The sequence below is a fragment of the Hipposideros armiger genome, unplaced genomic scaffold (genome assembly GCF_001890085.2).
Source record: "Hipposideros armiger isolate ML-2016 unplaced genomic scaffold, ASM189008v1 scaffold_9, whole genome shotgun sequence".
In the NCBI taxonomy this organism is placed as follows: Eukaryota; Metazoa; Chordata; class Mammalia; order Chiroptera; family Hipposideridae; genus Hipposideros; species Hipposideros armiger.
The window spans coordinates 4843708-4869315 of record NW_017731359.1 but is presented as its reverse complement, the minus strand read 5'-3'; the positions used below and the strand labels follow the sequence as shown (position 1 = coordinate 4869315).

At 50.7% G+C, this 25608-nt stretch overlaps 1 protein-coding gene across 2 annotated transcripts; it reads left to right on the top strand.

Annotated features, from left to right (window-relative positions):
• Nucleotides 1-902: 902 nt before the first annotated feature.
• On the top strand, nt 903-25466 carry PSKH1 (protein serine kinase H1). Of its 2 annotated transcripts, XM_019655246.1 has the most exons (4): nt 903-1004; nt 9358-10384; nt 18545-18655; nt 23214-25466. In XM_019655246.1, exons 2-4 carry the CDS (start codon nt 9428-9430, stop codon nt 23529-23531), a joined length of 1386 nt encoding a protein of 461 aa, XP_019510791.1. In that variant the 5' UTR covers nt 903-1004; nt 9358-9427; the 3' UTR covers nt 23532-25466. The 2 variants fall into 2 exon arrangements, with proteins under 2 accessions (XP_019510791.1, XP_019510799.1); XM_019655254.1 differs by lacking the exon at nt 18545-18655.
• Nucleotides 25467-25608: the final 142 nt, after the last annotated feature.

Below are 25608 nucleotides of genomic sequence, written 5' to 3'. Positions count from 1 at the left end.
CATTTTTAAAGTTTTTCGTTTTTAAATAAAATCTCTTATGATCCCTACTAAATAAAACACATAAAACGATGTTTATTGTTGTTAATTTATTTTTAGGTTTAAAGTATAACATTAGCTTATACAGTCAATTAAAGACAGGTCCATGTGTGAAGTAAATGTTCAACAAAGACTTTTTGAATAAATGGACTGAAATGAGAAAGATGGATGGAGGTTACCATCTCATTACCTGCAGTATCTATTTTTCCCCCCTGCAATTTGGGTTGACTGTAAAGTAGTGAGCCAATTGTGATTGCATAGAGAAGTCATTGTGAATGGTAACACTTTAAAAAAAAATCTACTTGATTTGCTGTTTTAAGATGCACTTAAATTCAGTAACAACAAAAATTAAAACAAAAATCTAATCCAAGACCGACTTCACCAATCCTCGAGTTAACCATTTTCAACTCCCTGTGATTGAGGCCAAATTTAACACATGCGAGTGTCTGAATTATTTTAACTGCAATTTTCAAAAATAGATTTGTTAATGAAATTTAAATCGATCCTATGCGGAGTTCCAGAGATACTTCCAGAAACCTCTGTTGAAACGCACAATGTCCCCAACCTCGTAAGACACAGCGCCTTCCCTCCACATTAGAATCTTGAAACTTTCTCCCTACTTCCCGCGGTCCCTCTTTTTTCTGTAACAGGTTCCTTCGCCAGCCTATAAACTTTGAGCGACAGATAAACTCACCCCCTTAAAGAGATTCCCGTCCCCGCCCTGAAGCCGTTGATTGGCAGGCCAAGCTCGGAGTGCCGCCAACCGCGTAGCCGGTCCTTCCGAGGGCCCACCCCCGCTCCGCCCCGTAGGCGGCCCAGGTTTGTTTTGGCGTCAAGCGCGCGCTGTGATGACGCCACGACGCTAACGCCTGAGGATGGCGGCGGTGGCGGTGGCAGCGGCAGTGGCCTCGGCCCGGAGAGGGTCAGCACAGCCGCCTAGACGCCGAAGAGCCCGCCGCCCCCGTGAGGTGAGGCGGCCCGGCCCAGGGCGACGGCCCGATTGGCGGGAGGGGCTGATAAGCTGTGGCCACAGACGTTTCCTGGCATACCGGGCCTGCCCTTACCCAGCCCGGAGCCCTCGCCCCATGCCCGGTATGCCCGGGCCTACGGGCAGGGGAACAGGCCAGGCGATGCCTGCTCGGGGTTCCCGGTGTCCGAGGCTGAACTGGTCTCGAAATGTGCTGCTGCACTGGGTAGCTGGTCTCGGGCCGCGTGGGCCTGGTGGACCTGGTTAGCTGCCCTGCCTGCTGTTTAGCCAGTTGGCGTCCGTCATGGTGAACTAACCCTGTTGTCCTCACTGCCGTCTCGTGTCCAGCTCCTCACTCCTCTTTTGCGACTCCACTACAGGGGCTGGCGGGAGCTGGTTGCTTCCTTGTTGTTCAGACTGGGAAAAAGCAGGCCTGAGCCTAGCTGGGTTGCCTGCCCTGCAAGCCAGTCATTTCTCTGCTTATAAGGGGTAGCCTCCCACCCCCACCCCCATGCTCCCCTCCCCCTAAATGAAGCTGCTGAAGTAATTCCCTCCTGAAAATCTGAATAAGTCCTTCACTGCCTAAAACTGGCTCCTTGGTACCTACATGATAAAAGCCAAGCTTCTTTGGAAGGCATTCAGGGCACTTCAATATCTGGTAGAGACCTAAACCCTGAAGTCAACACCTGGGCACTTTAGCCTTCTATTTACATATTTTATTGAGGCATGTGAGCCTTCTGTTAGCTTTGTGGTTTAATACCCATAAGCTTTAGATATGCAGTTCTCTTGTTTTATAATACTCTTCTTTCCCCCTTCCACCCACCAGTGTGGAAAATTTACATCAGTGCTCTAAAATTCACCTTAGATTTAATTTCCTTGGAAAAGCCTTTCTTTTTCTTATTTCACGTGTAACCATTGACTCATCTGTACTTTTATTCTTGCGACTGCTGTTGAGTAGATCGTGTTGTGTCACATGATGGTGGGTTTGGGGATTGTGTCTTACTTCTGTCTGCATCTGAGTGTCTGGCTCTGTGGCTGGCATAAAGTAGGAGCTAACTCCACCGGGATAGGATGTTGGTTTAAGAATGGATACTGATTCAGCTGTAATGAGCACTTATCAGGGCCCAGGATCTGAGATGAGCACAGCACATGTGTATCTTGTTTGCACATGCACACATATGCCTGTGGTAGGTAGTGCAGCCTTGTCACCCTTGATGGACTAAAATCTCTTAGGGTAGTTTCTCTAGATACAAATTCAAGAACCTTACTTGATTCAGAAGATCTGGAATCTGGATCAATGTTTAGAAAAAACTCCAGGTGACTTTACTGTGCTTCTTGGTTGAAGACCTTTCTCATTGCCCCCAAGAGACTGTTGTGTCTTTGTTTAGTGGGAAGGGCTAGCTGTGCTTTATGGGCTCCTGTTGCAGTCTCATACCCATACCCTGAGGAGGCAGTACAATTTGGTGGTTAGAAGTATGGATTTTGGAGTCAGAAAGACTGGGAGTCAGTTCTTGTTTTTTATGAGATCTTGAGGCTCTTCGAGTCCTAGTTTGGTCATTCCAAAATAGGAATAATCATGTCTACTTTATGTGGTTGCAGGGAGACTTGAGAATGCCTATAAGACACTTAGCACAGTTGAAGCTCAGCAGACGGAAGCCAGTAATGGCTGTTCTTCCCAGAGTGTGTCCCTTGTCAAAAGGAGAGTTCATCTTAGTAAAAGCCTGTTTGCTCTTCAGACCCAGCCTCATGTAGGAAGCAGCCTTGTGCTGTGTGATTTCCTGAAAGTCATTTCTGGTTATCAGGAAAACCTTTGACAAAACTGTTTCTATTTAGGGCAGTTGTAGTTGGCCATTCCCCTAGAAGAGATTCAGAATGCTGACTCACTAGAGGGCGGGTTTGCTAAATAAACAGTGTCCAGCCTAATTGCAGTTCCTGCACTTGTTAAGTTATATTAATGATTTAGAGAAAGTGCAGCTTTCAGGAAACCTGTTTGCCTGTGACACTGAGCTAGAGTTGCCCCTCACTTGGAATGGAATACCCCTGCAGATTTTAGTGTCTATGGAATCTGAAATAGATACTGGGGTTCTGTCAGTCGCATAGTTAAATGTTCACAGTTAAATGGGTGAGACTTTGGTTTTGCCTTCTGTTTTACTTTATAAATGTGAGCATATTATGTGGGCAACTTTGATCCTCTTCAGAGCTTCTCAACTGTATGACATGAATGGGCCATAGGTGCCAAAGCATTGACCCTTAAGCTTGGAGATAGCTGAGAGCAGCTATCTCCATTGACCACAGGGTACACAGAAAATTTTGAGAAGTACCTGCAAGAAGGGACAGCATTATGTTTGTTGAGTGCTGGAGAGAGACTTATTTATTGAACTCTCTTTTCTTCTAAGACTCTTAGCATTAAGCTGATTTGTGTTGGCTAGGTCATCACTGAACTAACTCTTGGTACGGCCCTCTGTTGCCATGGTGTCTAATGTGATGCTAAAGTAGAAAAATGTGTTTTCATTTGCTAGGGGAAAATATCTCAGAGGGGCCCCTTCCAGGCCACCAGCCTTGAAGGCCTCACAGGGCATCATAAGAGTAATGGATTAAGGGACTTTTGGTGTGGAACCACCTGTAAGTTCCTTGAGAGCAGAGACTATGGCTACCTTTTTTTTGTCTGTCACAGTCCCTGGCAGAGTTTCTGGCCCACAGCAGGAGCTCAGCAAATGTTTGTGGGTTGAACTTAGGGATTTTGGAAGGAGAACCCCAGGTACATTGCCAGAATCTGTATTTCCGATGATGGGATAGGCAGTGGGTGGGATGTCTTAGATGGAGTTGGGGTCACAATAAAATGAGGAGGAGCAAACTTTTAAACTTCTCTCCCTCTCTCAGCCCTAAGGCAGGAGTCTCTGCCCACCAATTATTACCATATATAGGAGTGGTGCCTAGCTGGAGTCCTTAAGAAGTGGGGTACCGAGTTACTATATTCTAAAAAGGAGTCAGAATAATTTTTATTGTGAAATAATACTAAAAGTTAAACATTACAAGAGTGAATAAATACAGTGTCTTTAGACACAAGCACCAACAATTTGGTGTATAGTCCTCTAGCTTTTTTTTTCTCATGCATGTACTAGTCTATCCATTTCTACCATATATATATATATATATATATATATATATATATTTTAACTTTAAAAATGTAATATGTGGTGATGACTTAAAAATATAACAACAGCTATATAAAGTATATAAAACGAGAAGTAAAAATCTCTCTTCCTTCCTTCTGCCTATTCTCCTCACATTCTCACACCCTAGAGGCAGTCACTGTAAACAGTTTCTCTTCTACCCTTCCAGGATATTCTTTTCCATATACATATGTGTCTATAACTTTTTTCAACCCCTCATTGGACATATACTTTACATACTATTTGAAGCTACTTAATACATCACAGACATGGATTCTGGCACAAAAAATTAAGTAACTGATATCTTTCTTTGTCACTATATATGGATTTACCTCATTTTTTTCAACAGCTGCAGAGCATTCCATTATATAATTATATCTTAATTTATTTGATTATTCTCTTACTGATGGATATTTGGGTTGTTTCCATTTTTCATTATTATAAAGAATGCTGCCATGAAATTTCTTGCACAAATATATCTTTGCATACTTATGAAAATGGTTTCATAGTATTATTTCTGAAAATGAAATTGCTGGTCCAATGTCAGTTTCCCTGTTTCAGAAAGCAGAATCATATAGTTCCCCCTAGGATTGCAGAGGTCCTTGATCAGGGGTTTTTGTTTAAAGTGACAGGCTTCTTTGCCTGGTATCTCATCTTGCGTCATGATGGTTAGACAAGCTGTTTAGCAGTTAATTATTTTTTGGATTACTGAAAGGTTACTGCCTACTTAATTTTGATAGATAGTCTTTCAAAACATGGGAGCAGAATATAGAAATCTTTGCAGGCGAAAGGTTGTGCAGCTTTGCTGTGAAGAACAATCATAGAGGGTGTTACTTGAGAGGACCAGGTGCCTGTCTGGGAGACGTCCCTTATCTGGGAGACATCCACAGTCCTGGGTTCCGTGTTTAGGACGTTGTTCCAGGATCTATCCTTGCTCTTAGGCCCCTGGCCTCCCACACAGATGGGGTCAGGTCTGGCAGCTTGTAGACAAACTTGCTTTGGGGTTCAGATAACAATCAGTAAGACCCAAACAGACCCGAAAGCTCCGGCTTCCTTTGTTGTTGAGGACATTTACACAGGCACCCAGGGAGCCTGGCTCTGGTTTAACCACCATCTGGCCTCTTTCTGCCACTTGAAAATTTCTGAGGTTCTGGGATTGTTGCCGCACAGTGAATAGAAACCTGAGAGCTAGACCACCTTTCATTCATTGTTAACAAACATGCCTGCTTTGAGCTCAGCACTTTGCTGGGTGCCAGAGAGTTCTAGAAGTGGCCCCTTCCCTCAAGGGGCTGACAACTCTAATGATCAAAGGCAATCAAGAGTATAGCAATGAGCAGTGTGACCCAGATTGTACTTGGAATGGAGGTTTCAGAAAAGGTTTGCTGATTCACTAGCTGAGTGGTATGAGGAAGGATTGAAGCCTTGACCTAGTGAGGCCCAACTCAGGTACTTCTGGAGTCTTTCCAATGTAATGGAAGGAGCTCTGGATGAAGACCCAGGAGATTTGGGTCCTTGCTCAGCCATCACTATCACTATCTGAGTGGCTTGGGACAGGTTTCTACCTTTCTTGGCCTGTCATTTCTGTAGAGTGTTACTGAGGACAGTAGTGCTGAATACTTATGTCCACTGCCACACTCTCTCCAACACGCTTGCCTTTCTTGAGTGGGATCAGGCTGGGAGTTGAGGATGTGGAGGCCGACTAGAGAGTTCAGTTCTTTCTGCAAGATGTGTTCGGATTGGTGGTGTGAAGGGAATAGGGACTTGTGAGAGCTGGCATAGTATGTCCCTCCTGGGAGGTCTCTCCTGAGGCTTTTTCCAGTTATCCTCACCCACCCTTACCCCCCCCACCCTGGTCACTGTGCTGGGCCAGGAAAACACTCTGTTCTCCTTCCCAGAAGGAGTTTTGTCAGCCACCTCCCCTGTCCTTAGGTCTGCCTTTTGATTTGACAACTGTGGAAAGAGAATTTAATAGATGTGATTGGAACGTGGAGCAGCTGTGATCACCTGGAGGCTGTTGGGCCATTTTCCCCTCCCAGAGCTGGCACTTTCTCTCCTTCACTCTTGATGTGTAGCTGGGAAGGTGGGTTACCAGTATCAGCTTTGAAGAGCTCCTAATTGGAACAAATATGAGAGAAATTATGTCCCAGAAAGGAGGAAGGAAGGTCAGGGAGGGATAATCCTTGGCTCTCTCGCTGCTGACTTCAGATTTTTATGCAGGCTTTGTTTAAAGTGAAAAGTCAGGCCTTTTTCTTTTATAAATCTTAGTTTTTCTCATCAGGACCAAACTAGGTATGCACATTTAAACAAAAAAAGCCAGTGTTTATGCCTGGAGATGGTTATTTATTTTGTGGATCTAGGGTTCTGCCTCCTCACCAGGAAGAAGTGACATCTGAGTGGCTGTGCTGGGTCACCCATGCAGTTTGTCTTCTCTCTGAATAGTGGTAGACATTGCTTGCCATGTGGTCTCTTGGGGATCAGGGGCCTGTGTTCTGCCTCAGGAACCCTGGCCCAACAGGTAGGCATCCTTTTCCTGAGCTGTAGCCCTTACTGCATTGAGGTCTTGTGTTTTCCCTGAAGGAAGAAATGAGTGTGCAAAATTCCATAGTCCATAGTCCTAATCTTTGGCTTCTTTGAAAAGGAACCTTGCTTCTAAATGCCTATGTTGAAGCATTATTTCCTAAGCTGCTATGTGCGATCTCCTGGGCATTTGGGTGAGAGCTGTAGAAAATCCTGAAGAGCCTTGTGTTGGTGGAGGAATCTTTTCCTCCCATGTGAGGAAAGATAAACCTCATTCGGCTCAGAGTCATATTGATTAAAACATACTGATTGAGCATACTGATTAAAACCAGAGCCCTTAATCTGTGGTCTCCAAATTCCCCATTTTTATCCGATGGATTGGTGATCAAGGCCTTGGGTATGTTTCAGAGATGAGCTTATTCCTTGGAAGAGTTGGCTACATTGGTCACTGTCACCATCTTGAATTCAGGCTCTCGACCCACTGGAATCTGATGGCCTCTGTGGGTTCTCTGTGACCCCCCACAAGGTGCTGCAGCAAAACCTGCCGGGGTCTGTCTCTGCTGCCTTTGATAGGATCTTTTGCTGGCTTCGAAAAGGGGTGGGTGTGGGTGTAGGTGTTGCCTCTTGGGCAGCCATGGAATCTCTGATCCTGATCAGCTGTTTTCAGACGTTAGATTCTACACCTAGTGACCTGCAGTAATGTCATATGGATGTTCCACATGCACTGCAACACATCCCAAACTCAGCTCTTCCTGCTGCTTCCTAAACCCATCCCTCTTGCTGCACTCCTGACCCTTTTGCCCAGGAGCCCAAGTAAGGCGTGGAGGTGCTGCCTTCACTCCTCCCTTTCACCCCTTGTGTCCAGCCTCAGTCCCCATCAGTTCTTCTCCGACATCTCTTCATTCCACCCCACTGTCTGAGTCACCACCACCCCCGCCCTCCCCACTGGCCCTTTTAGTCCACTTTGACCCTCTCCAGTTCAGCCTCACACTTCTTTCTAAACACATGAATTGCCTCTCTTTTTTTGTATAACCCTTTGGTAGCTTCCAGTCACCTCCCAGTTAGGTCCTTCTTTTAGCTATGACTCGTGCTGCTGCCCACAACCGGGTTCCTGACTACCTTCCAAAACTTCAATACCCCCAGTCCTGTCTTCACACTACCAAACTGCCGTTTCCAGGCACAGGGTGCTACTCTGGGCCGCTGGGCCTTTGAATGTGTTATTCTCTCTGCCTGAAACACCATTTCTACCTTTCCTCACCTGACTCATTCTTACTTCAAATTCAGCGTGGGGGTTACCTCCTCCAGGAAGCTTTCCCTAACCACTGCATCATTCTATATGTATCATCTATTATTTCTCAAGCTGAACACTTACCATGCTGTATTGAAATTATTCGTTTTTATGCTTTTCTCTTCATTTAGACTGAGTTTATTGACCATGGTTTGCTTGTTTGTGTGTTAAAAGATAACCAACACTGGCAATCCTACTCATTCCCCAGTAGACATTCAATAAATGTTTGCTCTGAGCTGATCATATTACCCCCAATTCTGTATGTCATAATTAATAGGAAATTCTCAGCCCTCTCCTTGCACCCATGGGGCCCTCAGATAGACTTAGAGAAGGGTAGCCTGGGTAGAAGTGACCTCTGGAAAGCAGTATGACCTCTGGAAAGCAGTACTTCTGCACTTCATCTTGTCCAGGGCCCCACCAGCCACAGGGTATTCAGGGTCTGAACATCTCTGGGACGCAAACAGGGAGGCTCCTGGATCCTCATCTCAGGGAAGCAGATGCTCTGCTCCACAGCTTGAGTCACATCTGGATGAAGTTGCTGTGTCCTTTCTGAGCTCAAGGCTCCCTCTGCCTCCTCTGTGATGCCCAGATTGGTGGCTACCTGGTGGCAGTGTGCTACGGCCTGTGGCCCCCAGTTCACTGGGATTGATTTCAGCCGGCTCTGGGACTTGGGTGGCCTTTTAGCCATCCATATGGTGACTAGGGAAGCAAAAGGCCCTGAAACAATATGTGAAGATGATGCATTAGCAAAGTAGTGGGAGCCATCCAGGAAAGAGTGAGGTTAGGGTACAGACCCAGGGCAGTGGGCAGTGATGGTGGTGTTTGAAGGGGGATCAGTGCCTGCAGGAGATCTAGAGGGCCAGGAAAGATACCCATGGGGGAGGTCTTGGAGAAGCGGCTTTCTGAGCCATGGTGGGTGATAGTGTTGGAGAGCAGGCCTCCAACACTTCACACCCCCATTTCAGGAAAGATGAGTCAGAGTAATAAGAGGAATGATTTTAACATTTAAAAAACAGAGGACTTCAACTAGGATAAGGGACCCAGGCAGAGTAGAGAGGAAGGTGGGGGCAGTGACAGCTGAGCCTGGTACATGTTCCTGTTCCTCTCTCAGGGTTGAAGAGCAGCATGAAAATCAGATCCAGGAAAATGTAAGTCAAGACCATGGAGTTCAGATCTAGTCTTTCATCTAGATCCTCCATTAAGCCTGGGCTCCGAGCACTCAGAGGCCAAAGCTGTTCTTCCTTCCAGGGAACCATATTAATCAGGTCTTCAGGCTAGGTTTATCAAGGGGCAAGGAGAAGGGGGAAAAGGATGGCTGGTATCCCTTCAGAGGTGTCCCCAGCTATGTTGAGTTGACCTCTCTTCTGTCTGCATAGGTGTAGACGGGGCGCTGCCTGCAGAGCAGGTCCTGCCAGCCTCGCTGGAGAGGATGCCCCCGTGTCCGTGATGGGCTGTGGGACAAGCAAGGTCCTTCCTGAGCCGCCCAAGGATGTCCAGCTGGATCTGGTTAAGAAGGTGGAGCCCTTTAGTGGCACTAAGAGTGATGTGTACAAGCACTTCATCACGGAGGTGGACAGCGTTGGCCCTCTCAAAGCTGGGCTCCCAGCAGCCAGTCAGTGTGCAAACCCCTGCCCGGGTGCCCCCACTACTGGCCACATACAGCCTCCCTCAGAACCACCACGCAGGGCCAGGGTGGCTAAGTACAGGGCCAAGTTCGACCCACGTGTGACGGCCAAGTACGACATCAAAGCCTTGATTGGCCGAGGCAGCTTCAGCCGAGTGGTACGTGTGGAGCATCGGGCAACCCGGCAGCCATATGCCATCAAGATGATTGAGACCAAGTACCGGGAGGGGCGGGAGGTGTGTGAGTCGGAGCTGCGTGTGCTGCGCCGTGTGCGCCACGCCAACATCATCCAGCTGGTGGAGGTGTTTGAGACTCAGGAGCGTGTGTACATGGTGATGGAGCTGGCCACGGGTGGAGAGCTCTTTGACCGCATCATTGCCAAGGGTTCTTTCACTGAGCGTGACGCCACGCGGGTGCTGCAGATGGTACTGGATGGCGTCCGTTATCTGCACGCCCTCGGCATCACACACCGAGACCTGAAGCCTGAGAATCTGCTCTACTACCACCCAGGCACCGACTCCAAGATCATCATCACTGACTTTGGCCTGGCCAGTGCCCGCAAGAAGGGTGACGACTGCCTGATGAAGACCACCTGTGGCACGCCCGAGTACATTGCCCCTGAGGTCCTGGTCCGAAAGCCCTACACCAACTCAGTGGACATGTGGGCGCTGGGCGTCATTGCCTACATCCTGCTCAGTGGCACTATGCCCTTTGAGGATGACAACCGCACCCGGCTGTACCGGCAGATCCTCAGGGGCAAGTACAGTTACTTGGGGGAGGTGAGTGCTCGGTCCTGGAGATGTTGGGAGGCCCCTGGGTGTGTGTATGGGGTATTCTCTGCAGCTTTTCATCAGAGAGGTGTGCTCTGATGGCCGTGCTGGTGGGGCCAGGCAGGTGATGTAAAAATGATGAAGTGAGACTAGTACGGTGTCCTAGTTTGGGTTTTCCCCAAAGTGAGCCCTGAGACAAGGACTTGGGAGCAGGAAGTTTAATTAGGATGTGATTCCAGTAAGCACAACTAAAGGGTGGGGAAAGTGAGGCAGAAAGACAAAAAGCCAATAAAGGGTACATTAAGGACTGGACTGCCACTGTGGGCCACTGGAACTTAGTCCCACTGGGGATGCTGTGAATAATCATGTGGAATGTGTCTCAGAATTGTACCACTGATGGGCAGGGAAGTGGGTGGTTTTCAATTCACTGACTCTTGTATGAGTCAAGAATTTCTTTGGGGCCATTAAATCCCTGACACTTCTGGGCTGCCCTGAATGCCATCCAGTGCTGGAGAAAGTCCTCAGGCAAAGCAGCAGAGAAATGTAGGCACTGGCAGTGGGAAGCTATCAGCATGCACAGGAGCAGCACAACTGTAGGTGAGCTCAGGTGGTCTGAGAGGAGGTGGGCCAGGGTCTCCATAGTATCTGTTCTGTGGGAACTGGAGCAAGCTAGAGTGACCGTACCCTGTCTAAAGGAGCAGCTGCTTCTCATATCTGCCTAGCTTTGCCACACATCAGTGAGGACCCTATGTATCCAGACATTCTAATTTTTGAAAATGAACCAGAAAATGTTGAAATCTAATTCACATATGTATTTAAGCAGTACCTTGTGTGCCAACAAACGCCAACCTGCAGACCAGATTCAGAGCTGGCCATCAGTTTGTGTCTTTGGATCCACTGATAATTCTAATACCTGACAGAATCCAAGAAACACAGCACTGCTGGGAGCTAAGGGAAGGTGCAGAAGAAGTTAAGAGCTGGTTGGTCCTTAGGCGGGACGCTGACTGGGTAGGAAACAAGGGTGACCGCAGGGAATGCTGCAAGCTAGAGCATAATGGTGTGCTCAGGGAGGCTATAAAGAAAATATGTTTATGGCTTTATGTGGGAGGTGAGGTGGGCTTTGTAGAATGATAGGATTCTGCCAAGGCAGTAAGGGCCTGTCCCCAAGTGCCTCCTACAGAGTACCCCCCCACAGTGTCCCCCTCAGGCCTGGGCTTGCTGAGAAGGTGTCCATGCCTCTTGAACAATCCACATGGAGCGGAGGGAGCTCTGGGATGAGCTCCCTTCTGCGGCCCAGCTTTCCTCCCAGGGATTTTGGACTGGGCCTTCTCTGGGCCCAGCCAACTGACCAAGAGCAGCATTTTCTGCAGCAGTCACCCAAAAGCCTCACGCCACTTTGCCTTCAGTGCTTGAGGTCCTGTGCTCCATCATCCTCCCTCAGCTTCCAGACATAGTCTTAGGGTCAGTCCAGGACTTCTCTCCCGTGGTGAGGGGGACTGGCAGTCTTCTAGGGGATCCCCAGGTCCTGTGTCTCAGGGTGGTGTGAGCAAGGGAGGAAAGCCTTCCTCTTTAGGCCAGCTCTGTGCTGGCCACAGGCTAAGGAGACACTGGGACATTCCCAAGCTCTCCCCTCAAGTGTCTCACGTTTTACTCCTTGGTCCAAATGGATTCAACAAACAAGCGCTGACCAACTGGGAATCCTAGGCTGCAGTGGGGTGGTTACAGAAGACATCGTCCTGTTCACCCTCTGGATGGGTTTCATCACGGGTCAGAAGAGCCCTAATCTACCTCCCAGAGGCAGTTTTGTTCCTAAGCCCTGCCTGGCTTGCTGTGCTCTGGGAACTTTAGCCCCTGGAGCTCGGCTGGCAGAGGGAGTAGCAAGCTTATGGGACAGAGGGAAGTTTCGTAAGAGATGCTGACAAAGGAAAGACTATTTAGAAAAGTCTGTCGTTTTGCCCAAGAGTTCCTGATTCTGGCAGTTGTTTGATCGGGCAATTTATCTCATTGGAGCTTGCAGAGTCTTGCTAACTGGCTATTGATTATCTGAGGGTAGGATGACAAATGAATGGGGTAGGGAATGGACTCAGGCTACCTGCTTCTACTGTAGCCACAAGACTGCGTCCTGAGATTGTACTTCCTGATCTGCTGGAATCACAGGGCATGAGCCTGGGGCTTCCATTGTTTGTGGGGGTTGGGGGCACTGCCCAGCCTTTGTCACCACTACCGTTCATCAGCTCCCAGTTCCAGAGTCAAATCCCTGGTCAGCCATGAAAGCAACTGTCTGTTACCGGGAGTTTGGCTGACCTCAAAAAGATTCCACTACTCTCTACAGAGAACTCTGGATTGGGAGGGATTTTATCTGGGCTGTTTCCTGGGCGAGGAGTCCTCATCATTATTAGATTAGGCTCTCTGAGCTGGAGACCAGGCATCTGTTTTTCTGTCTTGCTGGTCATTACCTACCCATAATTGCACCTGGGGAAGATGCAGAGCGACATGAAGGTCTGTTTACCATCCCTATGGGGCTTGAGATTGCTTGGGAAGAAAGACTAGAAATAGGAATTGGCCACAGAATGAACTCTTGTTTCAGGCATATGCCAGCACAGGCCTTGGCGTAGAGCCACTGGGCCTGGGCAGTCTGGAATATGGGCTGTGGGACTTGGGTTAGGTGGCTGGGCTGGCCCCCCTTTTTAGAGCCGGGTCCTGCCCCTTTGCCTCAATCCAGCCATCTGTCTCATACTGTGTGATAGTCATTTGCTCCTATGAAGGCCATCTAAAGGAGTAAGGCCCTGCCAGAAAACCTGCCTGAGAGCATGCCATGTTGAGGAGAATGTTTCAATCTAACTCCTTGTATAAGTAAAGGACTGCCCATTTTGAGCTCAGCAAGGTTTAGAGGTGTGCATGCCTCACCTGCCAATAAGTCCCATGGTACTTGGTACCTTTCTAGTGACACTTTTCCTGCCCCCTCATAGCAGTATCTCATGTATATCAGGTCCTTTCTAGTTGGCTTGTTCCTCAAGGGCTCTGTCCATGCAGCCCCCTGTCAGGCTCAGTGGTTTCTGTGGACTTGAACAGAGGACTTCCTGCAGGAGATGGGCTTTGAGCAGGAGGAGGCTCAGAGAAGGGGACTGCTGACTATGCTTCAGGATCAACAGGAGGTGGTTTGGGAGTATGGAGCAGAGGTTGACGGGTGGAGCAGGCCTGGTGTTTGGTGTCGGGAGCTTTGTAATGCCAGATGCTCCTTGGGGTTTCGAAGCATTAGGTGGGAGGGAGCTCTCTGGGTTCTTGACAGTGAAGGGGGGATGCAGCAGAAAGTGTTGTGGGAAATTAGCAGGAGGAAGACTTGGGGCTGTTGGAACAACCCCAGCTTGGGATGGGGTAGCCTGGCCCCGGGGATGTTTGGGACAGATCAGGGATCCCAGAGAGTGGGCTCCATGTGGTATGTGGTACGTGTGAGCAGTGGATTAGGAGGAGAAGGAGCAGGGGGCAGAACCCTCCTGCAGCTGTGCAGGAGGGGCATCAGCTTGTGAGGGCGGATTGAGAGAGGACTCAGGCTGCCTTCTGGCCCAGAGAGTGTGTAGCGTCCTGCCTTGACATCCCCAGTAGCAGGAGGAAGCGCACCAAGTGGGGCCTCCTTGAGTACCCTGCCCCCCCATGATCCTGATAATCCAGGTCCGCTAGCCCCAGCCCATTTCCCACACACCAATAGACCCAAGACGTTTGTTTGCTCCATTCACACACTCCCCACACTAAGCTTTTGCTTAGACTTTACCCTCTGCTCCAGTGTTGGCGTTAGAAATTTGACCAGCTCTAAGAGGTCCAATTCAAACATTGCTTCCTTTCGGAATAATGCTGAGACTGCCATCATGTAGTGCCTACTGAGTACCAGGCACGGGGCTGAGGGTTCTGTACCCAACATCTCTCATCTCCACAACAGCCCATTTTACAGATAAATGGAGGCTAGCGAGGTTAAGTAACTTGTCTGTGGTCTCACAGCTAGAAGGTGGCAGGCCTAGGATTTGAATCCAGGCCATCTTAACTTCAGAGGTCTTGACTTTTCCATCCCTGCAGTCTGCTCTCCCTGACACGTGCCTCAGCATGTTGCTGGAGTCTGTTTCTGCACTTTTCTGTGGCTGTTGTCTGGGGACCCCTCTTGCTTCCCTGGACTGTGAATTCCTTGAGGGCAGTGTGTGTATCAGTACATAAGCTCTCAATACTTTCTCCTGGCTTCTCCTGAGGGAAATACCAGCGGCTGTTGGTGATGCCCTCAGAAGGGACACAAAAGTTACTGACTGGCAGGCAGACTGGGCTGCCCGTGCTGGCTGGGAGTGCTGTCTTTGGGGGGCTGGACTCCAGGAAGAAGTGAGGAACTTGCTGGCAGCGTGCTGAGGGGGCTGCGGGCCAGACCTGCTTCGAAGCACACATGGGAATCTTGGAAGAGGAAGGAGTGGTGGGAAGGAGAAGGTTGTGACATGATTTTGAGAGGAGAAGTCTGAATTTTTACTCAGTGACTGGAGGTGCTACAGTGGAGAGGGCCAAGCTAGGGTCACAGTGGAAGTGATGGGGAGACTCACTGGATGTGAGGAAGGCCTATGTGAGTGTGAGAACATCTGAAGACACAAAGAGCCACCTTGAGAGAGCGAGCTTCCTGTCATGGAAGGGCCCCGGAGGGCTGGAGCAGCTGTTTCTAAAGGAATGACGCAGAAGGTGAGTCACCATCTGTAGACCCATACTAGGAGACTGTTATGGCTCCGCTTGGAGATTCTGTGATTCACTTGACAAGAAATATGATGTTGCAGGCCTAGTGTCATTGCTTTTGTCAAGAGTTCTATTCCTAGAGGTGGGACAGATGAAGAGGCTCTTGAAAGATTGATGGCAGAGAGATGCCATCAGCAGCTTTGCTGCCTTCCATGTTTAGCAACCTTTAACTGTCACCCTCCTCTGCTTGGGCAATCTCTGAGCTGTGGGCGAGCCCAGGTGACTACACCAGGAACAGATGGGCTCGAGCAAAGGTTTTCACAGAGAACCTCATTCAGGAGAGTGCTGCTGGGCAGAAGACAGAATCCTAGTGGGAGCCGATCTGCCATTACCTAGGGGATAAGTGTTGGTGGGAAGTGGCTTTCAGGGATGGGTTTCTGGACTGTGGGCTGACCATCGATCTACTTGGTGTCCAACGGCAGTGAGTTGGGCCATCTTACAATCCTGATAGCTCTGCAGTAGGATGAGTGCCCAGAGCCAGAGTCGATGTTCACATTCCTCTCTCAGTTCTTCTCCACTTCTCAAAGTGACTCTAATACTTGCCATCTGGCCCTGGACTGTCGAAAATAAAATGAAGTAGACAGGATGTGGCATGTCTTGGTGCCCTGTAGGTGACGGGGTTAAGTGCCTGTGGGTGCTGGTTCACATGCTCTGACAGGGAGCAGCAGATGAGCAGGTATAGAACCTTGCTCCAGAGCCATGGGGAGGACTGCCTGGGGACGTGGGAGAGCTGGAGACTGGATGTGTGTTTAGGCAGCAGACGGAATGCAGGGAGGAAGGTGGCACGTTTCCCGGCTCGTGCTTGGGCTCTGCCAGATGCCTTTAATGACCTCCTGTTCCCACCTCCAGTGTGGATGGCGTCTGTGGTGGACCATCAGCTCCCCATTTTTCTCTCAGTGTCTCCTGCTCCCAGAGTCAGAGGATGGCTTTCTTGTGCCTGTCTCAAGAGCTGACCACCCCCCCACACGCCTCCAACCACACACACACACACACACACACACACACACACACACACACACACACACAAATTGATTTAGAATTCTTTGCTCAGCGGTATCCCTGAGCCCTTATTCCTTGCCTGCCTGCTGGTGGCTGCTGGGTGTCAAGTGCTGAATGATGCTGCTGGCTCTATTCAGGGATCCCAAGAGGAGGAGCAGAAGCCCCTATACCTGTACAGGAAGAACCCCTCAGGAAGGGCTCTCCCTACCTCACCAAAGCTCCTGGTACATAGTAGGTATTCAACAGATAAATCTCCCTCCTTCGCTGCAGGAGTAGATGCCCTCAATCCAGGTCCCTGACTGGTCACTGGGCGGTGGCATGGTTTGGTGCCTCACTGGTCAGTGTTGTTGCAGACCACCCCTTGGTTGCAGACCTCTTGGAAGAAGGCAGAAATGGCTCCCTTCTTGTGGCAGCAGGAGGCAGGCTTTGAGTGGAGAGGGGCAGCACCCTCTTCATGGGCCACCACTTGGCTCCCTGGAGCCTTGTCCTCTAGGCATCCCTCTGCCGCTGCTGTCCCGGTTGCAGTACATCCCCAGAGAGCAGTACATTCCTTTGGTGGCAGAAACAAGTGCCCATCTCCCCATATTGCTGCATTCAGCCATTCCTACTGAAACGCCTTACTCTGACTGCCTACAGCATCTCGTTAACCTAGGGTCGGAGCCTCCTTTCATCACTGCTATTTCCCACCCCCGGCCCCCACCAAGGCCTCTCCAGCAAAGGGGGTGTATCGTGGGCTGTGTTCAGAGCTGTTACTGGTGCACCATCTGTACCCTCCCTCTCCTGTTCTTATTGTCTGTCTCCACCTGGATAGCTCTGCCCTCTCACAGGCCCTGTCGCTTCTAGGCCCTCGAGTTTCTCTGGGAGCTGCTGGGGCTGTTGTCTCTCCCACATTATGACCTTTTTAAATCCACTGATGGCCTCCCACACTCATCCCCCTCTTGTTCCCACTGAGACAGAAGCCACTGGTCCAACCACCTCCCACAGGCCGTACCTCTCCAGGTTTTTTGTCCTTGGTCAGTTCTGCCATCACACAAAATCACCCTCCTTTTTTTTTTTTAAAGATTTTTATTGGGGAATTGGAGGATGGGAACAGGGCTGGGGAATTGGGGGAAGGGGAACAGACAAGTTGCTGTCCTTTTGTTCTTCAGTCTAGTTGCGGAGGACGTTGCTTCACTGGCCCAAGCTGGCACCATCATTGTGCTCTTCCCAGGTGAGGCAGATGGGTTGCTGGCTTCTGGACAGCCACTCATGGCTGATGCTGGCCACTCACGCTGGCTGCTGGCTACACACGGTAGCCCATGGCAACCCACTGCAGCAGGGGCTGCAGCCTATGCTGTTGCCGGCGACTCACGGCAGCCCAGCTCCAGGTTGAGCTGTTGTTCAGCATCTTAGCTGTGGAGGGCAGTGTCACTGGCCCTCATATGTGGGATCTGAACCGGGGCCCTCTGGCGTCCCAAGCCAGCTCTTAACCAGCATGTCACTCGGCCGGCCCCCAAATCACCCTTCTTGTGCATGCCTGCCCGGCCTCAAGTTTGTCTGTCTCCCAGTGCAGGTGTGCCTAGACCTGAGCACCTCTCTGGTGTGATGTGGCTGGCTTGGACAGAAAGCCGTGTCACCTTCATTTCTTCATTCATCTTGTCACCCCATGTTGACTAAATGTCTGCTTTTGAGCCAGTGTACTCATGGTTCCAGGGACACAGACCTCTGGGACACAGGACACAGTGTGGGTGATATAACAGCCATCAGGTTTCTAAACTGTCTCAATAATTAGAATTCTAATTAAATTAGATTTAGAAGTTAAAAAAAAAAAGCCTGGCTGGGTCCTGGAAACCGCCTGGCCTCAACGGAACCCCTGAGTGGAGATAGAAAAAACCACTATGCAGCAGGCTCTGAAACCCAGAACCTTCCAGGGCTGCTCTAGGACATTGTTAAAGGCACACATTACTGGGTTGCTGGCACAGGTTACCAACATCCCCCCGATTCCTACGGCATATTTCTTTTCTTTTTTTTATTAGTTTCAGGTGTAAAAAACAATGCAATAGTTACACTTTTCACCCCTCACAAAGTGACAACCCCCCTTCCCCAATCCACCTCACCACCCCCTGCTATCATACATATCTATTACAATTCTGTTGACTCCACTCCCCACACTATACTCCACATTCTGTGACTATATATATATATATTAAATTATAGTTGACAATTTCTTGACTCTGGAGTTGCACCCTGTCCCTGTCCTTCACTTTGTAGACTCTGGGCAGGAATAATGGGGCACAAAACTTCACATTCTTCTCAAGTTTCAGAACGCAGCTTTACTAACCTTGAGGTTGTCATGCCTTTTCTCACTTTTGTATTTATCTTCTTTCTCTGCCTCTTTTTAAAACTCTATTATCTTCCTCCTTTTTTTCTTCTCAGGCTCTCTTCCCCAACGTCCTTCTCTTTTCTGCTGCTCGGCCCCCACCCAACCCCCTGCCTGGTCCCAGGGTGGTGGATTCTGTCTGGTCTGGAAGCCCAGGCACCAGGATGGTGAGTGTCTTGACCAGAGAAAGGAATGCTGGCTCCACTGCCACAGCGTCTAATTCTCAAGTTTTCAAAACCACTTCCTTGTGGGCAATATCAGTGTGTGCTGTTCTTGTCATGATAATAGTTCTGCTCCCCTGAGTAAACCTGAAGCTTCATTCCCCAGAATTTCTGCTGTGCCCTTTTCTCTGCTCTCATTCAGGCCCACATAAGTACTGGAAGGAGGCCTTTGGAATGCTGAGACAAAGCCGAGGGAAGAACTGAGTCATGGGAGCAAAGCCCAGGCTTCTTTGCTCCCTTGCTTCCTCTAGCAGCTCTTTGGTGGGGCTGCCTTCTCTGTCAGGGCCTTCCCCAGAGTCATCATGGGCTGGAAAAGAACCCATACACATCAAGAGGTCAAATCAGCTTAAATGTTAGATGCTATGTTTCTGTTCCTCACACAGCCAAATGAGGAAAAAAAGATGGGGAGCCATCTTCTTAAAATCCAGGATTTTAGAAACTGGAAGAGATTTAGAATTAATTGTACTCCACTGAGGAGGCTGTGATTTCTCTAAGGTCACACAGAGAAGGTAGAACTAAAACTCAGTTTGCTAGGCTTGCAGCCTAACACTTTAATCTGTCACCCAGATGCCATCTAGAAGAGACACCAGACCTTTCTCTTCCTTCACTTCAGAGTGGCCAGACCTGCCGGCCAGAGGGTATGTAGGGCAAGCCTGAGATCCGGGTTTGCTGCTGCAAAGAAGCAGCTTCCTCCTCTTTCTGCAGCCGAGGCCAGAGAGCTGACTCCATCTTTTATTCCTTGAGCCCTTGGGCTCTGGGTGAGACTGGCCGTGGCTTGGGTAATATTCTTGCCAGGCCCTTGTGACATTAAAGGTAGCCAGTTGCGGGGCTGGGGAGGTATCAAGTTCCTCTGAGCTGGAGTGGAAAGCCCTTTGTGATTTGGTGCTTCCCTCTGAAGGAAGAGTTGGACTCTGCTACTGAGGAGTGACTGGTCCCACAGGAGCAGGAGGATGAGGTGGGTGAAGTTGGTAAGGAAGTGCTCACAGAGAGGTCCCTCCTCTACCCACTGCTGGCTTCTCTGTTGTGACAACATCAGGAGTAGGTACCCTAACTACAAGGGGACAAGGACTCTGGGGGCTATGGACTAGGGAGAAGGGCAGCCTGCTTGATAGTGAGAGCCAGGGTGGAGGTGATGACCCTCCTCCCACAGCCTCTCTTTGTCTTCCTCTGGGGCAGAGCCCATTCCCTACCTACACAACTCATGGGAGACTTGTGGAAAGGAGGGTGCAGCCTGTCATCCTGGGTATTGCAGCTGTCCTCTGATCCCACAGCAGAAGTGAGAGTTTTGTTCTTTACCCTGAGCCAGCAGTTAGAGCTATAGAAACCCCAGGGCATGACTGTTCATCATTTTTCTTTCTTTCATGCTCAGAATACTTCCTGGCTAATCAGTCATAGGCTGACAGACATGCTCATGTGGTTCCAGAGGCCCAGGCTTGTTGAGGAAGGAGGTGGGTTGGTCTGCAGGTACCGAACGCTTTCTTATGGCGTGCTGAATTGGACTTAGGGCTGGAAACATGGCCATGGGAGTATTTTAGTAAAGCTTTGGTTTTCCTTTTTGAGCCCCGTTGGAAGCCTCAGCAAGGCTCCTAGGGGCCTTTATTCTGGAAGTCAACCTAAGCCCTTCCTCGCTGTCAGTAGGCTGGGTGAGGACCACCTTCCCTGTGTTTGGCTTGCCTGACTTCCTGCTTCAAGTTCCTCAGGGTGTGAGAGTTAGGCTGGGTGCCATTGGCACCACCTGGTTCTCAAGTCAGCATGGCTTGAATCACATTGGCTTGGGGGACCCACCTGGCCCAGCTGCTCACAGCTCTTCAAAGATGGGGGAGAGCTAGGGTCTGCCAGAGAGAGCTGGGCTGGCCCTCAGACAAATTAGTCCATTGGCATCTTGCACACATCCGCACTTACACAAATAATTGGAGAGGCGAGCGTTTGGGGAGGAGGAGAGGCCGATCAATCTGACTCGCTTTGGCACTAACAGGCTGGCCGCTCGAACAAGCAGCAGGGGTTGATGCCTGGTGTGTGCCTGTGTCACTCTGGAGATTGAGATGCTTAAGCCCACAGGGTGGGTTTTGTAAGAGGCCCATCTAAGACTTCATTGGACTGGTTTGGAGCTGCAGGGGACCTTGGTTTGGCTGGGTGTGGATGTAAAGTGGAGAGGCTTCCAGTTCATCCATATTCAAGTTCCTGGCTTGTGAGTCTAGATTTGCCACTATTCTCTGTACAGAGGAGTTGCTCCTCTTCTGTCTTAGCTGGACCAAGAAATGGGCAAAATCCATGTCCCAGCCCTGTTGGGCTAGCCCAAGCTGCCAACATTGTCTTGGGGCTGTCCCACCAACAGGCCAGGCTGAGCTGCAGTGTGTTCCCCAGAGAGTTCTCCTTCTCTTGAAGACCATAAAAGCCGACATGCCCATGACCCAAACTGTCCAACTGTGGATTGCTGGATTGCACCAGCAGTCCCACTGTGCCGTCTTTTTCTCATCTCTTAAATGAGTGACATGGGCTTCAGTGAGTGTCTGTGGTCCAGATTGGCTGGCCCCTCACATTGGCTCCTTGTGTTCAGGTGGCAGCAGCAATCCATGGGCTTTCTTGAATTGTGAGACACAAGCTACTGTGACAACTGTCCAGTCCAGTCACCCTGAATGTTGGCTTCTGTACTGGAGGCCTGAGCTACACAGGCCTGCAGGGAAACATGAACCAGGCTGTCTGTGTGGGACGGCCTTTGCTCCCCGCACCCCCTCACTGCTCTCAGACAGCAAGGTATTTGTAGGCCTCCCTGGGCTGTATGTTCCTGAGGCCCTGACTGCCCGCCCTCCTCCTGAGGGCCAGTATTTCCTCAGAAACTCTGGGAGCTGGCCCATTGGTGAGGAAGACCCTGTTAGGTGGCTCTTTGGAAATGTGGTCTCTGTCACTGTCTTTCAGCTCAGCTCTGTAAAAGTTGAGATTTGCCTTCCAAAGGGCAGTTAAGGGTAGCAACTGCAAGTAGCCCTTCCCCTTCTTCAGGACTCAGGATGGATGAACGATCTCTCTACCCCAACCCTGTACATTAATGGGCAATGGCATGGGAGAGGAGTTGGAGGTCAAGGGAGCCTGACTGGGGACAGCAATAGTCACTGTGTAAGTGTGTCTGCTTAATAGGCATGCAGCTGCCCCAAATATGGGTGCTCAGATTTTCCCGAGCTCCCTGGAGAGTTGCGTTCAGGGGTTCCCCAAGGTGAAGGGCACTGTGTGGTGAAACAGGCAGACCTCACTTGGCAAGGAGGGTGATAGTCATCCGCCACAAGCTCAGCCACCCACCCTTTGGGGAGCATCAGAGCCCATGCCAAAGTGTCCCTGGGAGATCCTGGGACTCAGAGCAGTGCTGTGTCTGCCCTCCAGCAGAGGGGCTTGAGGGCCAAGGGCATCTGGGCCCTACCTGCCTGAGCCCCACAGTCTGAAAGCAGCTCCAGGGGAGGGCACCCATCAGGTGCCATCCATGGGTTATTTACTCATTGAGCCTGTATCTGAGTGCCTCCTATATGCCCAGCACGAGGCACTGGGGCTCATCCAGTTCAGTCTGGTCTATTGGGAACAATAAACTGTAAATCGCTGAAATAATTGCTTAGCACTGGGGGCTAAAAAGGAGTCTGAGCAAGTGTCCTTTACCCTGAGAACCTAAGAATTCAGCCAGGTGAAGACAGGCCATGCAGGTTGAGTTGCTGAGATGGATAGCTGTCTCGTGTGTGGCTGAGATGCAGTAGCCATGGGTGCATGTGGCAGAGCAGGCTTTGTGCTGTTCCTCCCTGGGAACAGAATGTACTAAAATGAGGCTGGTGTAGAGGATTGCCAGGAGACCTTGCGTGGCTTAGAGAGGCCATGCAGACTGGAGAGTGCCCCTGAAAAGGGTCCTGGTCCCTGTCTGGCCTGCATGAACCCTCAGCAGATGGTGAAATCTAGCTGCCTTGAATTGTTTCCTTTTCTCCCCATGGCTGGGTGGCCAAGGCTGATGTATGGCCTGCAGTGGTTGCCCACCATGACTTGGTCATTTGGAGGGAGGGTGGACCCTCTCTTTAAGGACTAGAAGGTTCATTTCTAATTGGCCTGGTGTGAACCTCCAGGGATTGGAGCTTAAGCCTGGCTTAGGATATGGTGGAAGGTTTGGGTCATTCTCTTTAAATCCCCCTGAGGTATAGTGGTTGTGGTGTAAGTTGGGGGGTCTTGACAGGGGCCACCTCCCTGAGCCAGGCTTTGAGTCCAGGGCACCTTAGAAGTTTGTTCTTTGGGGGGTTGCTGTTCCTCCTTATCAGACCCCTTGTCACCCAGACAGTAGCCTTTGTTCTGTGGCCAAGGCCAGTGTTGGGTAGGGAAGGGAGGCCCCTAATGTTCTACATGGGAAGAGCCAGGCAGTGCCTCCCTCTAGTGGGAGAGTACAGGGACACTGGACAGGTCTGAATGCTGTGGTGGTGGCATCATCGGGATGGAGAAGGCAGTGTTGAATGCTCTCGCTATAATGCTTGTCCTTGACCTCTAGCCCTGGCCCAGCGTGTCCAACCTGGCCAAGGACTTCATCGACCGCCTGCTGACAGTGGACCCCGGTGCCCGTATGACTGCACTGCAGGCCCTGAGGCACCCGTGGGTGGTGAGCATGGCAGCTTCTTCGTCCATGAAGAATCTGCACCGCTCCATCTCCCAGAACCTCCTCAAACGTGCCTCCTCACGCTGCCAGAGCACCAAATCTGCCCAGTCGACACGTTCCAGCCGCTCTACACGCTCCAACAAGTCACGCCGTGTGCGGGAGCGGGAGCTGCGGGAGCTCAACCTGCGCTACCAGCAGCAGTACAATGGCTGAGCTGCCTGGCAGTGGTGGAGACATGGCATGGTCCCAGCATGGTCACACACTGCTGTGCCATCTGAGCCCAATGCCCTCTCTGGAGATAGGCCTGTATGGCCAGTGGTAGGTGAATGGCCCCGGCCCCTTCTCTGTGCCTTCAGCAGGCCCCATCCTCACCCTGGGCCTGGCATGGTGTGACAGAGTGGAGGGAGCCCAGGGGGCTGGAAGCCTGGCCTGGCACTGATGCTCTTTTTGGTGGACAATTGCTCTGGTACAAGTTGGGGAAAGGGCAGGACTGGCCTTCAGTGTCCCTCACCTCTTGTCCTTGGCTCTTCCCCAGACCAAAGGGGCATGCAGTGCCAGGTAGAGGGTGTCCTGTGGTTCCAGGACTCTTTGGGACAGTTACTTCTGGATTCCCCCCCTTTCCTCCACCAAACCTTCCTCCCTGGCCCCCCACATTCCATGGCATCCTGATCCTCATGATTATGCTCCAGTGAGAGACCCAGGTAGGCACAAAGCTTGTGCCTTGGCTAGACTCTCAGCCTCTGTGTAAGTCTAAACAGCCCCCACCTTTCAGCCAAGATCTGTCTTCCTTCATGGAGAACACAAGGACCACTCCTGGCCCCAGGACTTGCCAGGACCTTCTGGACTGTGTGGCCGTGTTGGTAACGGGCTTGCTCCAGGCTCCAACCTCTCTTCACCACCAACCAGCCCACCACTCTCAGTGCCTCCTTTGCAGAGCCTACCATCACCTCCCCCTCTCTCTTAAATTCCCACTCTATTCCCCAGGTGCCTCCTTCCCAACCGTGGGGGATTAAAGGGAGCCCCACTGCTGCTACCTGGGGGTTAGGGGCACCTGGGCCAAGGCAGAGGGCAGGGGCTTCTCCGGGAGAGCCCTATCAGGATTCCAGTGTCAGTCCTGGTCTATGCTTGGTACTCCCCATTGCCCTTTCTCTTCAGGCTCTGCTGTTCCCTCCTCTGCAGCTGTATGAAGGCACCATCTAGTGTCTGGCATGAGTATAGGCAGCCTAGTAAAGAACACCGTTCCCACCTTTCATCCTCCAAGAGGAAGTGGGAAGGAAGGAGCTGCTGCATTGAGGGAGGGTCCCTGGGCTGCTCAGCTTTCCGTTTCTGCTGAGCTGTACCGCTCCCCCTGGAACTTAGCCATACTGTGTGATCTGCCTCTGAACCCTGAGTGCCTGGGGCACTGGCCTTCTCACAGCTGGCCTTGCCCTGTCCATCCTGTCTCCGCTTCCTTTCACAGCATTACCCTTCCAGTCTGAGTCCCACTGAATCCCAGGCTATAAGGAGTCCCTGCAGGAGGTGAGTGGAATTAGGTGACTGCTTTCCCAGAGGCCTGAGCCAGATCATCCTCATGTTAGTCATGGTGCCTCCCCCCATCACAAACTGGGCTGAAACCCAAGCTCCCTCCCTCCAGAGCTGCTTTCAGTGGAAGGAGCCAGGGCCCAGCTTTAGCGTTAGGTAGACTGCAGGGCCCCTGCCAGCAGGGAGGGTTTTGCCCTCACTCTGTTCCTCCCAGTGGGTAGCCTTGGGCCAGGCCCTCCTCTTTCTGCATGTACCACCTCCAGTGGGAAACCAAGCCAAAGAGACCACTGTGGGCCAAGTCAGTTGTGCCTTATACACCCCCTCTTTCTGTCCCCATTGCCCCAGCACAAGGCAGTGGAGAGCCCAAGCCCCTTGGCCTCAGAACTCCCCCAATTTTCCCAAGTGCCTCTGGGGGCCTGAAGCCCTGGGGGGTTATTTCCTCACTTGCCCAGGATAGACCTGGTCCTGAAGGTAGGACAGAAGGAATTTGGAGACTTGGGCCTTTATGCCATGGACTGTGGATGGAGAATGTGCAGTTATTTATTTTGTGTACTCAGTTTGTAATTGTATCCTCTGTACTCAATAAATAGGCTGCCCTCCTTAGGGAAGGCTGCCCATTCATTCCAACAGCTCGGGCTCTTGCTGTGGACTAAGGGTTTACCCAGGAGGCCGAGGGATGGGGGCCCAGCGATGGAGGCCCAGCCTGGGAATGGCTACTTTAGGAAGATCCTGGCTCCTCAACACCTGCCACGTCAGAAGACAAAGTCCA